The sequence below is a fragment of the Cannabis sativa genome, chromosome 4 (assembly GCF_029168945.1).
Source record: "Cannabis sativa cultivar Pink pepper isolate KNU-18-1 chromosome 4, ASM2916894v1, whole genome shotgun sequence".
In the NCBI taxonomy this organism is placed as follows: Eukaryota; Viridiplantae; Streptophyta; class Magnoliopsida; order Rosales; family Cannabaceae; genus Cannabis; species Cannabis sativa.
This window is the reverse complement of record NC_083604.1, coordinates 76,090,596-76,104,409: the sequence shown is the minus strand read 5'-3', so window position 1 is coordinate 76,104,409 and position 13,814 is coordinate 76,090,596. Positions and strand designations below refer to the sequence as shown.

Below are 13,814 nucleotides of genomic sequence, written 5' to 3'. Positions count from 1 at the left end.
GAAGCATGATTAGTTAGGTTGTTCAAGCTTTGAGTTTTCTATGTAAAATGTGGTTTTTGGAAGGAAAACATTGTGAATCTATTCTGTGATGTTGCTGTTGTTTCTATTAGTTTTCAGAGGTGATATTATGCTTATTTGGGTAGAATTAACTAGGTTTGGATGCATGATTAGGTGGATTTGCTCAAGCTTGAGTTTGGAACTCAAAGCTTGAGCTCCAATGGTGATTTTTGTATATGTGTTTTCTGGGTGGTTTTGATGCCTTGGATTTGTTCTTGGGATAGTTTAGAACAGGTCTGGAAAGTTTGGGACCAATTGGGGTTGAATTGGTCGAGTTATGAGAATTTTGGTTGGTACTGCGAGGAACCGGAATTCGGTTGTGCATCCGGAATTCGAATGAGGGTTCGATAATTCCCGAAGGAATTCCGGTTGGGCAACCGGTCTGCCGGTTGGGGAATTTTTCCGAACCCTAGTTTTCCTCGTTTTTAGGTTTTTAGGGGTATTGCCATGCTTTTTATCGATAGGGAAACTTTTAGTTCCGAGTTTTAGTCCCCGGGAAGTGATTTAGCGTGTCACTTATAGCGTTGTGATTTTTATGGTTTAGGAGCCGATGTCCGCCGCTCGGCTTCGATTCCGGTCGGGTTGGCGGCACACACTGAAATCGGAATCCGAGTAAGATTAGTATAACGGTATGCATATGTAGATTACATGTTTAGCGTGCATGTAGGAAGCCTGCTAGATTACATTAGTTATGTATTTAGGCTTCGAACCATCCAACCCTGTCACGTCGGTACAGTGGAGTATGACCGACGGCGGAGTATGGCCAGGTTCGGCCGATCAGTGACATTTGGTTGGTGGTTCGATGCTATTGACCTATCCCGTCGGTACGAGTGGAGTATGACCGGCGGCGGAGTATGACTGGGGTTCGGCCGATCGGGAGGATACTTGTCAATAGTACGAGTCCCCCGAACGTTCAAAACTCGGTACCATGTTGGACATGGCGGTAGTGGCTCGGTACCATGTTGGACATGGCGATGGCGGGACTCGGTATCGTGTTGGACACGGCGATTAGTTATGTATGATATTATTATGCTTTTCTTGCGAGTCCGTCGACTCACGGTTATGTTCATGTGTAGGTAAAGACAAGGCTATAGCTGATGGACCGTGAGCGAGCTTATGAGATTGTACATGTCGGGGCGGTTAGGCACAGGAGCGTACGATCCTCGGGACGAGCAAGGCCGAGATTTTTGTAATCGTCGTTAGACGACTTTTATTTTGATGTAATAGTTAAACGGTTAAACTTTTTGTAAATATTTTTATAATCGGGATCCCGAGTCTTTTGTAATATGTTTTACAAGTTTAATCAAAAAGCAAAATTTTAATTAATCACGTTTTTCCATAAACCTCGTTGATTAGCAACGAAATTTTGCCACAAGATGCGTTTAAAAAAAAAAAAGTCACGTAATACGCCTAAGGTAGTTAGGGTGTTACAATTTGGTATCGTAGCCGCCAGGGTTGTCTTAGAAGATCGTCACGACATGTACAATCATCATCGGCGATTAGCTCGGTTCACGGTTCGGTAAGCCTTTATTGCTTTAGTAGTTTATTTTATTCGGTTATGAAAAAAGAAAAGCACTGTTAGGAAGCATGTTAGTAGCTTTGATAGTAGAATAGGCGCATGTTTCATTTCTAATTTCCAAATTAAGCGGCATTAGTAAGCTCGCCTTGAATACGACCACGATATGCCAACTCTTGGTTTCGCGGGCGGTTCTAACTAGATGGACGCCGGGCGGACTACCGGGAGTCGGGGCAACTCCGTAGGGTCGAATCGGGGACGGGGAGCTCGGTTTCCCCCACTGCTAGGGGCCGAGGTAGAGGTCCCGAGGCGGGGCTCGTGGCGGGGTGATGAGAACCCGCCACGGGCTGCCCGAGCTCCCCGGCCGATCGGGGAGCCCCGGCGGGAGTTACGGTTTGCGGAGATGCAAGCCCGGATCGAAGAACAAGACCTCGAGATTCGTAGGTTGAGACGGCGGGGTGCTCCTGCGGTTCCGGTGCCTATAGTTCCGGTGGCACCTCGCCCTGCTTGCCGCCGAGCCGAGATAGTGGTGGCGGCCCATAGATTGGAACCATTGTATGAGCGGTTCGGAAGCAAGCACCTCCGGTATTCACAGGAGGTCCGGATGTAATGGCCGAGCGATGGGCGACGGTGATTACCGGAATCCCGAATTTCATGGGTGTCACCGTAACGACGAGTGGTGTGCGCCACGTTTCAGTTCCAGGAGGACGCTTTGGTATGGTGGGACATGGTGTCTCAGATCCATGACGTCACCACCATGACCTGGGAAAGGTTCCAGGAACTCTTTAACGCAAAGTACTACAACGAGGCGGTTAGAAGCGCCAAGAGGAAAGAGTTCGTTCACCTGACCCAGCGGGAGAACATGACCGTCACTGAGTATACTACTCAGTTTGATCAGTTGGCGAGGTTAGCCTCGGGAATTGTCTTAGGCCGACTTCGATGAAGGAGAAGTACCCGGACGGGTTGAATCCCAAGATCGAGCATGACCACGATGATCACCACGGACGACGGCACCACCTATGCTCGGATGGTGGAGAAGGCCTTGCGAGGCGAGGGCGCGGTGGGGTGCATGTCGGGAATCGGCTAGTACTCGATTAGTGGCGGAGCTCCTACCCCTCTGCATCGGGCTATAGCGGGGAGTAGTGGTTCGGCCATTGATCGGAGGAAGAGGGCACCCATCGCTTCGGCGGCTCGAGTCGGAACGAGAGGTTCGGGGGAACCGAACGAGAGGGAGTCGTCTGGTGGTGCGAGACCCGATTCTCCTACCCCGAGTGCCCTAGGCTGCAAGAGGCACCATCGGGGTGAGTGCAAAGGTCGGGGATGCTTTCATTGTGGCATGCCGGACACTTCAAGAGGAATGTCCCCGGCTCGACCGCAGGCACCGAGAGCTCCAGCGATACCCACTCCAGCCAGGGTATTCGCTATCACGCAGGCTGATGCAGATGCCAGCCCATCAGTAGTCACAGGTCAGCTTTTCATTAACAACTCGCTTTATTCAGTGTTGTTTGATTCTGGGGCTACACATTCTTATGTGGCGGCCAGAGTCTTTAGTAAGTTGGGTAGACCCTTTGATAGATATGAATCAGGGTTTGGAACCACATTGTTACAGCGGAGAATTGGTTATCTCCAATAGGTGGATTAGGTCTATGCCGATCAGGATAGATGGTAGAGAGTTAAGCGCTGATCTGATAGAGATGAGCTTAATCGAATTTGATATTATTTTAGGAATGGATTTCCTATCTAAATATTCGGCGAGCATTGACTGTAAAAGGAAGATGGTGGTCTTCCAACCGGAAAGTGAAGAACCGTTTGTATTTGTGGGTTCGGTTCAGGGATCTCGGATCCCGGTGATCTCGGCTATGTCAGCGAAAGAATTATTGCACGGCGGGTGCTTGGGGTTTCTGGCCGTGGTGGTGGACACCACTCGGCCAGACACCGTTCGGCCAGAGGACATCAGAGTGGTTCGGGAATTTTTGGACGTTTTTCCCGAAGAACTTCCAGGGTTACCACCTCAGCGGGAGATCGATTTCGTGATTGACTTGGCACCAGGGGTGGATCCGGTTTCCAAAGCCCCGTATAGGATGGCTCCAGCTGAACTTAAGGAATTAAAGATTCAGCTCCAAGGGTTACTTGACATAGGGTTCATTCGGCCCAGTGTGTCACCACTGGGAGCCCGGTTTTGTTCGTCAAGAAGAAGGATGGATCTATGAGGATGTGCATCGACTACGGGGAGTTGAACAAGGTGACGGTGAAGAATAAATATCCATTACCTAGGATCGATGACTTGTTCGATCGGCTTCGAGGGAAGACGGTCTTTTCCAAGATTGATCTCCGGTTCGGGTTATCATCAGCTTGAGGGATCCGAGAGGAGGACATTCCAAAGACGGCTTTCCGCACTAGGTATGGACACTACGAGTTTCGGTTATGTCATTCGGACTAACCAATGCTCCTGCAGCATTCATGGACCTGATGAATAGAGTATTCAAGGATTTCCTCGATATCTGTGTGATTGTGTTTATCGACGACATCCTCATGTACTCTCAATCAGAAGAGGAGCATGAGTTACATCTTCAGATGGTACTGCAACGACTTCGAGAACATAAGCTCTACGCCAAGTTCAAGAAATGTGAGTTCTGGTTGTCTCAGGTGTCCTTCCTAGGGCACATTGTGAGTGAAGATGGGATCAAGGTGGATCCCGGGAAGATTGAATCTGTCGGGGATTGGCGAGACCGAAGACGGTGACGGAGATCGAAGCTTCTTGGGATTAGCCGGGTACTACGCGTAGGTTTGTGGAGGGTTCTCCAAAATTTCAATGCCCCTAACCGAGCTTACAAAGAAGAATCGGCGATTTATCCGAGTCGGATAAATGTGAAGCTAGCTTTCGGAGCCGAAACGAGAGATTGATTCTTGCTCCGTGCTAGCTTTGCCTTCGGACAAGGAGAAGTTCGTAGTCTACTGTGACGCATCCAAACAGGGTTTGGGGTGCGTATTGATGCAAGCCGATCGGGTTATCGCTTATGCCTCCCGTCAGTTAAAGGATTATGAACAGCGATACCCGACTCATGATCTAGAATTGGCCGCAGTGGTTTTTGCACTGAAGATTTGGCGGCATTACCTGTATGGAGAGAAGTGTGAGATCTATACCGACCATAAGAGTCTCAAGTATTTCTTTACTCAGAAAGATTTGAACATGAGACAAAGGCGTTGGTTGGAATTAGTGAAGGATTACGATTGCGAGATCCTCTATCATCCCGGAAAAGCCAATGTAGTGGTCGATGCCCTGAGCAGAAAGGGTCCCGGGCAAGTAGCTAGCATGGTTCAGATCCCACCACAGCTAGCAGAGGATATGGTTAGATCCAGCATTGAGTTTGTGGTAGGTCAGCTTCACAACTTGACGCTGCAATCTGATCTGTTGGAAAGAATAAAAGTCGCTCAGATGACAGATCCGGAGTTAGTGAAAATCCGAGATGAGGTATTGGCTAGTCAAGCCAAAGACTTTTCAGTGTCAGACAGTGGGATGCTTTTGTATAAAGCCAGGGTTTGTGTTCCGAATAGCGTGGAACTTAGAAATGAGATCTTTGAGGAGGCTCATTCTACTCCATATTCTCTGCATCCCGGCACCACCAAGATGTACCAAGATTTGAAACCGTACTTCTGGTGGAACGGTATGAAGAAGAATTTGGTAGAATTCGTATCGAGATGCCTCACTTGTCAGCAGATCAAGGCTGAACATCAGAGACCAGCAGGGTTGTTGCAGCCTCTAACCCTACCAGAATGGAAATGGGAGGATATTACGATGGATTTTGTGGTCGGGTTACCTAGGACCACGGGTATGCATGATTCCATCTGGGTAGTGGTGGACCGATTTACGAAATCTGCTCATTTTCTGCCAGTTAGAACAACATTTTCAGTGGATCAGTTGGCAGAACTGTACGTCAGAGAGATAGTGAGACTTCACGGGGTACCGAAGTCTATAGTTTCGGACAGGGATCCGAAATTCACCTCCAAATTTTGGCAAAGTTTGCAACGGGCAATGGGTACGAAGCGAAATTCGGTCTGACATTTCATCCTCGGACGGATGGTCAGTCCGAAAGGACAATTCAGATATTGGAGGATATGTTGAGAGCCTGTGTTATGGACTTTGAGGGTTCATGGAGTAAATATCTACCGTTAATAGAATTTTCATACAACAACAGTTATCAGAGTACGATAGGGATGGCACCCTATGAACTGTTGTACGGTAGGAAATGTAGATCCCCTATCCACTGGGATGAGACAGGGGAGAGGAAATACCTAGGTCCAGAGTCAGTTCAGCGGACCAATGAGGCAATAGAAAAGATAAAAGCTAGAATGCTTGCCTCACGGAAGCGGACGGAAGAGTTACGCAGATCCGAAACGCAGGGATGTTGACTTCCAAGTAGGGGAACATGTGTTTTTACGGGTATCTCCGATGAAGGGGATTAAACGTTTCGGGAAAAGAGGCAAGTTATGCCCTAGATTTACTGGACCTTTCGAGATTCTCGAGAAGATAGGTCAAGTGGCATATCGGTTAGCATTTCCTCCAGCCTTATCAGCAGTGCACAACGTATTCCATGTCTCAATGTTGAGAAAATACGTTTCAGACCCCTCTCATATACTCAGTTATGAGAGTCTTCAGCTTCAGCCAGACATGTCATATGAGGAACAACCAGTGCAGATCCTGGATAGAAAGGATAAAGTCCTTCGGAATAAGACCATAGCATTGGTCAAGGTTCTCTGGAGAAACAGCAAGGTGGAGGAAGCCACACAGGAGCTAGAGTCGGATATGAGAGCTCAATATCCAGAGTTATTCAGGTTAGATTTCGGGGACGAAATCCTTTTAAGGGGGGATAGTTGTAAAGCCCGCTTAGTTAATTTGGAAATTAGCAGTTGTTTATGTTTAATTATGAAATTATTTATAGCTATTTAAATAATTTATTACTGTTATTTATGTTATTCAGTAGCTTGCATATTCTGCATTTCCGGTGTCCGGTATTTTGGAACTCGGCGTTTGGCTCAGTAGAAATCACAACTTAGTATGTTAGTAGTTTGGGGACGGGTTTTAGACATTGGGAATGTCGGGAATGGCCGGGAATTTAGAATTTCCCAAAAATACCCCTTTAGTATGATTTATGTGATTTTATGGTGGAGGGGCAAAATGGTCTTTTTGCCCCAATGACTTTTTGTCTTTAGTGACTTTTTATTTGAAAAATTAAATGTTTATTTCATGGTTTATTTGGCTGAAATGAATAGTGCTTAGTTAGTTTAATTCTTTTTCATTTTCTCAAAATATTAAGTTTAGAAAAAAGAAAGAAAATTTCAAGCAAAACACTCTCTTTTCTCTCTCTCTTTTTCGGCTGAAACTTGGGGTGCTTGGAGCTGGATTTTTGTGGTGATTCAAGCTTGATTTGCAAAACTATAGTGAATTCTTGATTGTGGTAGGTGTCTTCTAGCTTTCTCCTCTTATTTTTTTTTAGGAAAAGTTTGATATATTGTTGATGCATGCATGCTTTTGTGGCTGTGATTATGGCTGTGTTTGGTTGTTATTTTCTGAGGTTCAAAGCATGTTTAATTGATGTTAATTGAGTTGTTTGAAGCATGATTAGTTAGGTTGTTCAAGCTTTGAGTTTTCTATGTAAAATGTGGTTTTTGGAAGGAAAACATTGTGAATCTATTCTGTGATGTTGCTGTTGTTTCTATTAGTTTTCAGAGGTGATATTATGCTTATTTGGGTAGAATTAACTAGGTTTGGATGCATGATTAGGTGGATTTGCTCAAGCTTGAGTTTGGAACTCAAAGCTTGAGCTCCAATGGTGATTTTTGTATATGTGTTTTCTGGGTGGTTTTGATGCCTTGGATTTGTTCTTGGGATAGTTTAGAACAGGTCTGGAAAGTTTGGGACCAATTGGGGTTGAATTGGTCGAGTTATGAGAATTTTGGTTGGCTGCCTGTGAGGAACCGGAATTCCGGTTGTGCATCCGGAATTCCGGATGAGGGTTCAGTAATTCCCGTAGGCGGAATTCGGTTGGAGCAACCGGTCTGCTTAGGTTGGGGAATTTTTCCGAACCCTAGTTTTCCTCGTTTTTAGGTTTTTAGGGGTATTGCCATGCTTTTTATCGATAGGGAAACTTTTAGTTCCGAGTTTTAGTCCCCGGGAAGTGATTTAGCGTGTCACTTATAGCGTTGTGATTTTTATGGTTTAGGAGCCGATCCGCCGTAGCTCGGCTTCGATTCAGTCGGGTTGGCCACACACCGAAATCGGAATCCGGGTAAGATTAGTATAACGGTATGCATATGTAGATTACATGTTTAGCGTGCATGTAGGAAGCCCGCTAGATTACATTAGTTATGTATTTAGGCTTCGAACCATCCAACCCCTGTCACGTCGGTACAGCGAGTATGACCAAGGCGGAGTATGGCCGGTTCGACCGATCAGATCGACATTTGGTTGGTGGTTCGGTCTTTATTGACCTATCCCGTCGGTACGGTGGAGTATGACCAGCGGCGGAGTATGGCCAGGTTCGGCCGATCGGAGGATACTTGTCAATAGTACCGTCCCCTGAACGTTCAAAACTCAGTACCATGTTGGACATGGCAGTAGTGGCTCAGTACCATGTTGGACATGGCAGTAGCGGGACTCAGTATCGTGTTGGACACGGCAGTTAGTTATGTATGATATTATTAAGCTTTTCTTACTGAGTCTGTCGACTCACAGTTATGTTCATGTGTAGGTAAAGACAAGGCTATAGCTGATGGACCGTGAGCGAGCTTATGAGATTGTACATGTCGGGGCGGTTAGGCCTGGAGCGTACGATCCTCGGGACAGCAAGGCTGAGATTTTTGTAACTGTCGTTAGACGACTTTTATTTTGATGTAATAGTTAAACAGTTAAACTTTTTGTAAATATTTTTATAATCGGGATCCCGAGTCTTTTGTAATATGTTTTACAAGTTTAATCAAAAAGCAAAATTTTAATTAATCACGTTTTTCCATAAACCTCGTTGATTAGCAACGAGCTGCACAGTACGTTTAAAAAAAAAGTCACGTAATACGCCTAAGGTAGTTAGGGTGTTACAACATGCCTTCCTAAAACGCCAGCAGTCATTATGGAAACGGACTTTCAATGATGATTGATACCTGATAGTGATGATTTGCAAGCAACGAGTAACTTTGACCAAGATCGGTTCTAGTCAACTATAGTGAATCCACTAGTAGTCACGCTGGGATGATCGAGGAATGCATAACGGATTGTACATGCCTTCCTAAAATGCCAGCAGTCATTATGGAAACGGACTTTCAATGATGATTGATACCTGATAGTGATGATTTGCAAGCAACGAGTAACTTTGACCAAGATCGGTTTTAGTCAACTATAGTGAATCCACTAGTAGTCACGCTGGGATGATCGAGGAATGCATAACGGATTGTACATGCCTTCCTAAAACGCCAGCAATCATTATGGAAACGGACTTTCAATGATGATTGATACCTGATAGTGATGATTTGCAAGCAACGAGTAACTTTGACCAAGATCGGTTCTAGTCAACTATAGTGAATCCACTAGTAGTCACGCCGGGATGATTGAGGAATGCATAACGGATTGTACATGCCTTCCTAAAACGCCCCCAGTCATTATGGAAACAGACTTTCAATGATGATTGATTCACTACTAGTGATGATTTGCAAGCAACGAGTAACTTTGACCAAGATCGGTTCTAGTCAACTATAGTGAATCCACTAGTAGTCACGCCGGGATGATTGAGGAATGCATAACGGATTGTACATGCCTTCCTAAAACGCCCCCAGTCATTATGGAAACAGACTTTCAATGATGATTGATTCACTACTAGTGATGATTTGCAAGCAACGAGTAACTTTGAAAGACATATGCTATACATTTATTTTTTAAAATTATTTATTTGAAAACCCAAAACTAACAACAATAAAAAATTAAAAAATTAATATTGGTTCAAACGAGTTAACCCGACCAAACTGAAAAAAATCATTGGGCGGGTTACACTTTTTTATTTTTTTTCCGTTGGGCGGGTTTCAATTAGATATTTGCAACCCGACATTTATATTGGGTTGGTAAAAATATACTATATCCCGACCAAACTGATCGATGTACACCCGTAGATATTAATTTTTAGTCTAACATATGTCATTGAGCAACCTAATGACAAGTGTGTAGTCTTATCAATGGTACTACATCCTTATTAATAATCAAATAAGCAAAATAAATAAATAAATAAAGACAAAACAAAAAAAGACAAAAGAGTTAGGTATATAATAATCATCCATCTCCATATATATATATATCTCACTACTCAATAAACAAAGATTACCATTTACCAAACTTATCTCACCTCCTAACTTTAACTCAATCCTTATTTTTTCAATACCCTCTACTAGTTCACTATAACTTGCATACTTATTGCGAATGGAAAATCATGAAGCAATACCCTCTACAGGTTCACTTAATAAATCTTCTCATGAAAATAGCGATTCTGGATTCGTGCACCATTTGTCACTACCTCCATCTCCTTTACGCTCCACCAAGTCTGTGTACTTAATGGATTTTTCGAGGTTGCACACTTCATTTCGAACTTTGTTGTCAATGTCAACATAATCTTCAAAGTTGATGTCCTCACCACCATCTTCGATTTTCATAATTTCCTTAAACGATTGAATAGTGAAAGGATAAATTACCCCATGTTGGACTAGTTCAAATTTTTCAAGATCCATATGGTTGTACAAGTACCATATGAGAGAACTACGCACTGACAGAATTTCAGGATTAAGGAGGGACCCGAAGCCTATATCTGAAATAACTTTCTTTTGTGCTTCGTTCAAACCGATCACAATTTCTCTTAATCGTTATGGACTGCATCTACATTGGACCCTACAACGATCTTCGTCATTGTCACTCTCTACTATTGGCTCCTTAATCTTTTCTTTTGCAGTGATCTTCCCTGCAATTATTGATGCTTTTTTTTTTCTAGTAGACGTTGCAGTGCACGTTCAAGTGAGTTGTTTATACTTTGTTCCTGCAATAATGTAAAAGATCAAATTATTTATACCTTTTACACATAGATCAAGTATATCTAGCAATACAATACAACAATAATAATTATGCGAGGGTACCTAATAATAATTATATCAAGTATATCAAGCCCATGAATTACACTAAAGAAGACTAGAAGAGTTTATGGCTACAAACAAGAGGGTACCTAATATGGATTGTCTTGAATTTTTCAAGGCAACATTTGATATTAGGCATCAATAGTGAAAAGCCTAAAGGAGAAGAGCTGAAGAGAATGGTAATACTCAGAATTATGATGCCAAAATAAAATTTGAATTTATGTATGAATTTAAGTACTTAACTGCTAATGCTAAATTCAGTAAATTCTTTAGGAAGTAGATACAACAGTTTTGGGACTTTCAAAGGAAGAGGCTGAAAAGAAGCCATATATTGCTTCCATGGGAGTATATGTCTTCAAGAAGGAGATACTTCTGAACCTTCTTAGGTACTGACAAAGCTAAAGAATTTGTCTATATTAGAAGATCATGTCAACTTTTACCAGGACAAAACTACTCACAACATACAGAACATCTATTCTTGTATTACGGTTTCATTGTGCTGGACTCAGTGATATGATTTGATAAGATTTCTTGCCTACAAATGATTTAGGACATGCTAATAAACTAGATTTGTTGTCTACAATATGTAACATGTAGTTTAATATCTTTGAAATTTGTTGGCTGAGAAAGTTTATCAAGGGTTCAAAATTGAATTAGTAAGATGAGATATTAAGATGAAAAGGTTAAAGAATGTTTTAGTCATTGGATTGAAGGATAGGGACACTCTTATGTGTTTTGTTGGTGTATTTGTATGTGAATTTAAGTTTCAATAATGAAGGGATGTTTCCTTTTCATAAGGACTCAAGAGTAGATTCTCTTTAGTAAAGAAAGATTATAATTCAGAAGGTGGGCAATGAAAATCTATGCGGGATTTCTTTCGAGCACAACAATGAATTATTTTGTTATGATCATATCAAATGTGTGCACTTAATTAGTAATGCATATCAGAATTCTCACAAGCACTATTGATATGCATAAAGGTTCAATTAATTTGTGACCATAGATACATTGCAGTGCTAACTTTAATGACTGACATTCATCTGAGGATTGTTAAGGTTGGTATAAAGGCCCTATTAGTGAACGAAAGACTATGATTGAGGGAATTAGCAGTAAGTGAGGACCCAATAAAAAGAGAAGTTAGGTTAGAAAAGGCTTATGAACATACAAGATCCTTAGTGGGTCCATAGAATTGAGCTATATATATTCTATAATTTTTGTTGTTGATGATGAAAGTGATTGTGTAGCTATGGATTTCAATTTATTGTTCAAAATACAGAATATATCTCATAAACTTTTTCAGAACAAATAAAAATAAACTCTTTAGGGGTTTGTACTTAAAGATGATACCTTAGCCAGAAAAAAAAAAAAACTTAAGGGAAAGGGGTTATGCATTGTGTTTTATTAAACTCAATAATTATTGCAATTTATTATTTTTATCAATAGAGATATAAGTATCTTAATGTTTTGTAGTGATTGCCTGGCAAATGATTGCCATGCTTGACATAAAATTTCTTTTGATGATTACTGTGTATTTTTTAATTTTTATATTTGTGGAAGGCTTTAACATTCAATTTGAGTAGGTATATGTTGACATTAGTTCATTGCAAGTGTATGATTGGACTAAATTATACTTTCATTGTGTTCGGTGTGATCATGAAGAACTGAATTCTGAGCATTATTTATTGCAGGCCTAATAGTCATAGGACAATCTCATAGGGTCATCATTAGTGATTATTTGTAGCCCATTCAACATCTTTTCAGCTCAATCTACATCAATTTATGGTGTTATTTACATGGAACATACTATTGTTTAGTGATCAATTTTCTGTGTGGAAGATGCTCTGTATTCCGAATACCAAAAATTAACCGAAAATAATAATTATGCGACATCACACATTTACGTATACATGTTAAATTTACCTCATTGGTAACTACTTTTTTCCCTTTGTCGGAGGCCTTTGTGCGCTTAGCAACTGACTTGTCATCTTCATCGACATTGCGCTTTCCCGATGACATCTACAACAAACATTTAAATCAGTCAACTAAATATCAACGATTTTTGGCTTTTAATTTAATCAACTGTTAATATTCTTTCTGGTTGTTTATACAGATTGTTGATTCAATCATATCTCATGGGAGTTTCTTAACTAATAGTGTTATAGAGCATAGTGTTGTTGGTATCAGATCCCGGATTAATTCTAATGTTCACTTAAAGGTTTGTTTCCTAATAAGTCGTGATTGAATTAACAATGGAGTTTGGAGGGAAAAACACCAAAAACTGAATAATGAAAAAAAAAAAAAAACATGCAGGATACTGTGATGCTTGGAGCAGATTTTTATGAAACAGAATCTGAAGTGGCTTCATTGTTTGCTGAGGGAGGAGTTCCTATTGGAATAGGAGAAAACACAAAAATCAAGTACAAAGAAATCTTCTTGTTTTTTTATTACCACTAAGAGAAATAGATTTTGTTAATCAAGTTACATTGGGCAAGGATTTCATGTTTAAAACCATTATCTTTTGTCCATTTCACAGAGAATGCATCATTGACAAAAATGCAAGAATTGGAAAGAATGTTATCATTGCTAACTCAGAGGTAATACCTTCATAGCAATGAGTAGAAGTGTTATTATATAATGAAATATCCCAAGTTATTGAATTTTTCTTTCCTATTTGCAGGGGGTCCAAGAAGCGGATAGGTCAACGGAAGGGTTTTACATCCGTTCAGGCGTAACAGTCGTACTGAAAAATTAAGTAATCAAAGATGGAACAGTGATCTAAGTTTTACTACAAGTCTTCAATCCTATACCCTTTTTTCCCCTTTCTTTTTGGGTAGCATTAGGATTGGAAAGGAGCGAATTAAGAAATAAGAGCTACTATGTTCTGTAAATCAAGGCATCCCTAGTTCTTTACTATGTGGATTGGAAGTGCAACATGCTTATTGTTTTGTAAAAAATACTGCAAAAATGTGTTTCCAAGCCATTTGAAGTGAAAAATAAAAACACTAATATTTCAAAGTTACCATCTACTCTCGTATTTTCTTTTGCTTTAATCCGAAACCCTCTTAATTTTTGAGCTTTGCAA

At 41.4% G+C, this 13,814-nt stretch overlaps 1 protein-coding gene across 1 annotated transcript; it reads left to right on the top strand.

Annotated features, from left to right (window-relative positions):
* Positions 1 to 12,813: 12,813 nt before the first annotated feature.
* On the top strand, positions 12,814 to 13,746 carry LOC115722945 (glucose-1-phosphate adenylyltransferase large subunit 1, chloroplastic-like). The gene is made up of 4 exons (XM_030652334.2): positions 12,814 to 12,947; positions 13,043 to 13,149; positions 13,266 to 13,326; positions 13,410 to 13,746. Exons 2-4 carry the CDS (start codon positions 13,052 to 13,054, stop codon positions 13,482 to 13,484), a joined length of 234 nt encoding a protein of 77 aa, XP_030508194.2. The 5' UTR covers positions 12,814 to 12,947; positions 13,043 to 13,051; the 3' UTR covers positions 13,485 to 13,746.
* Positions 13,747 to 13,814: the final 68 nt, after the last annotated feature.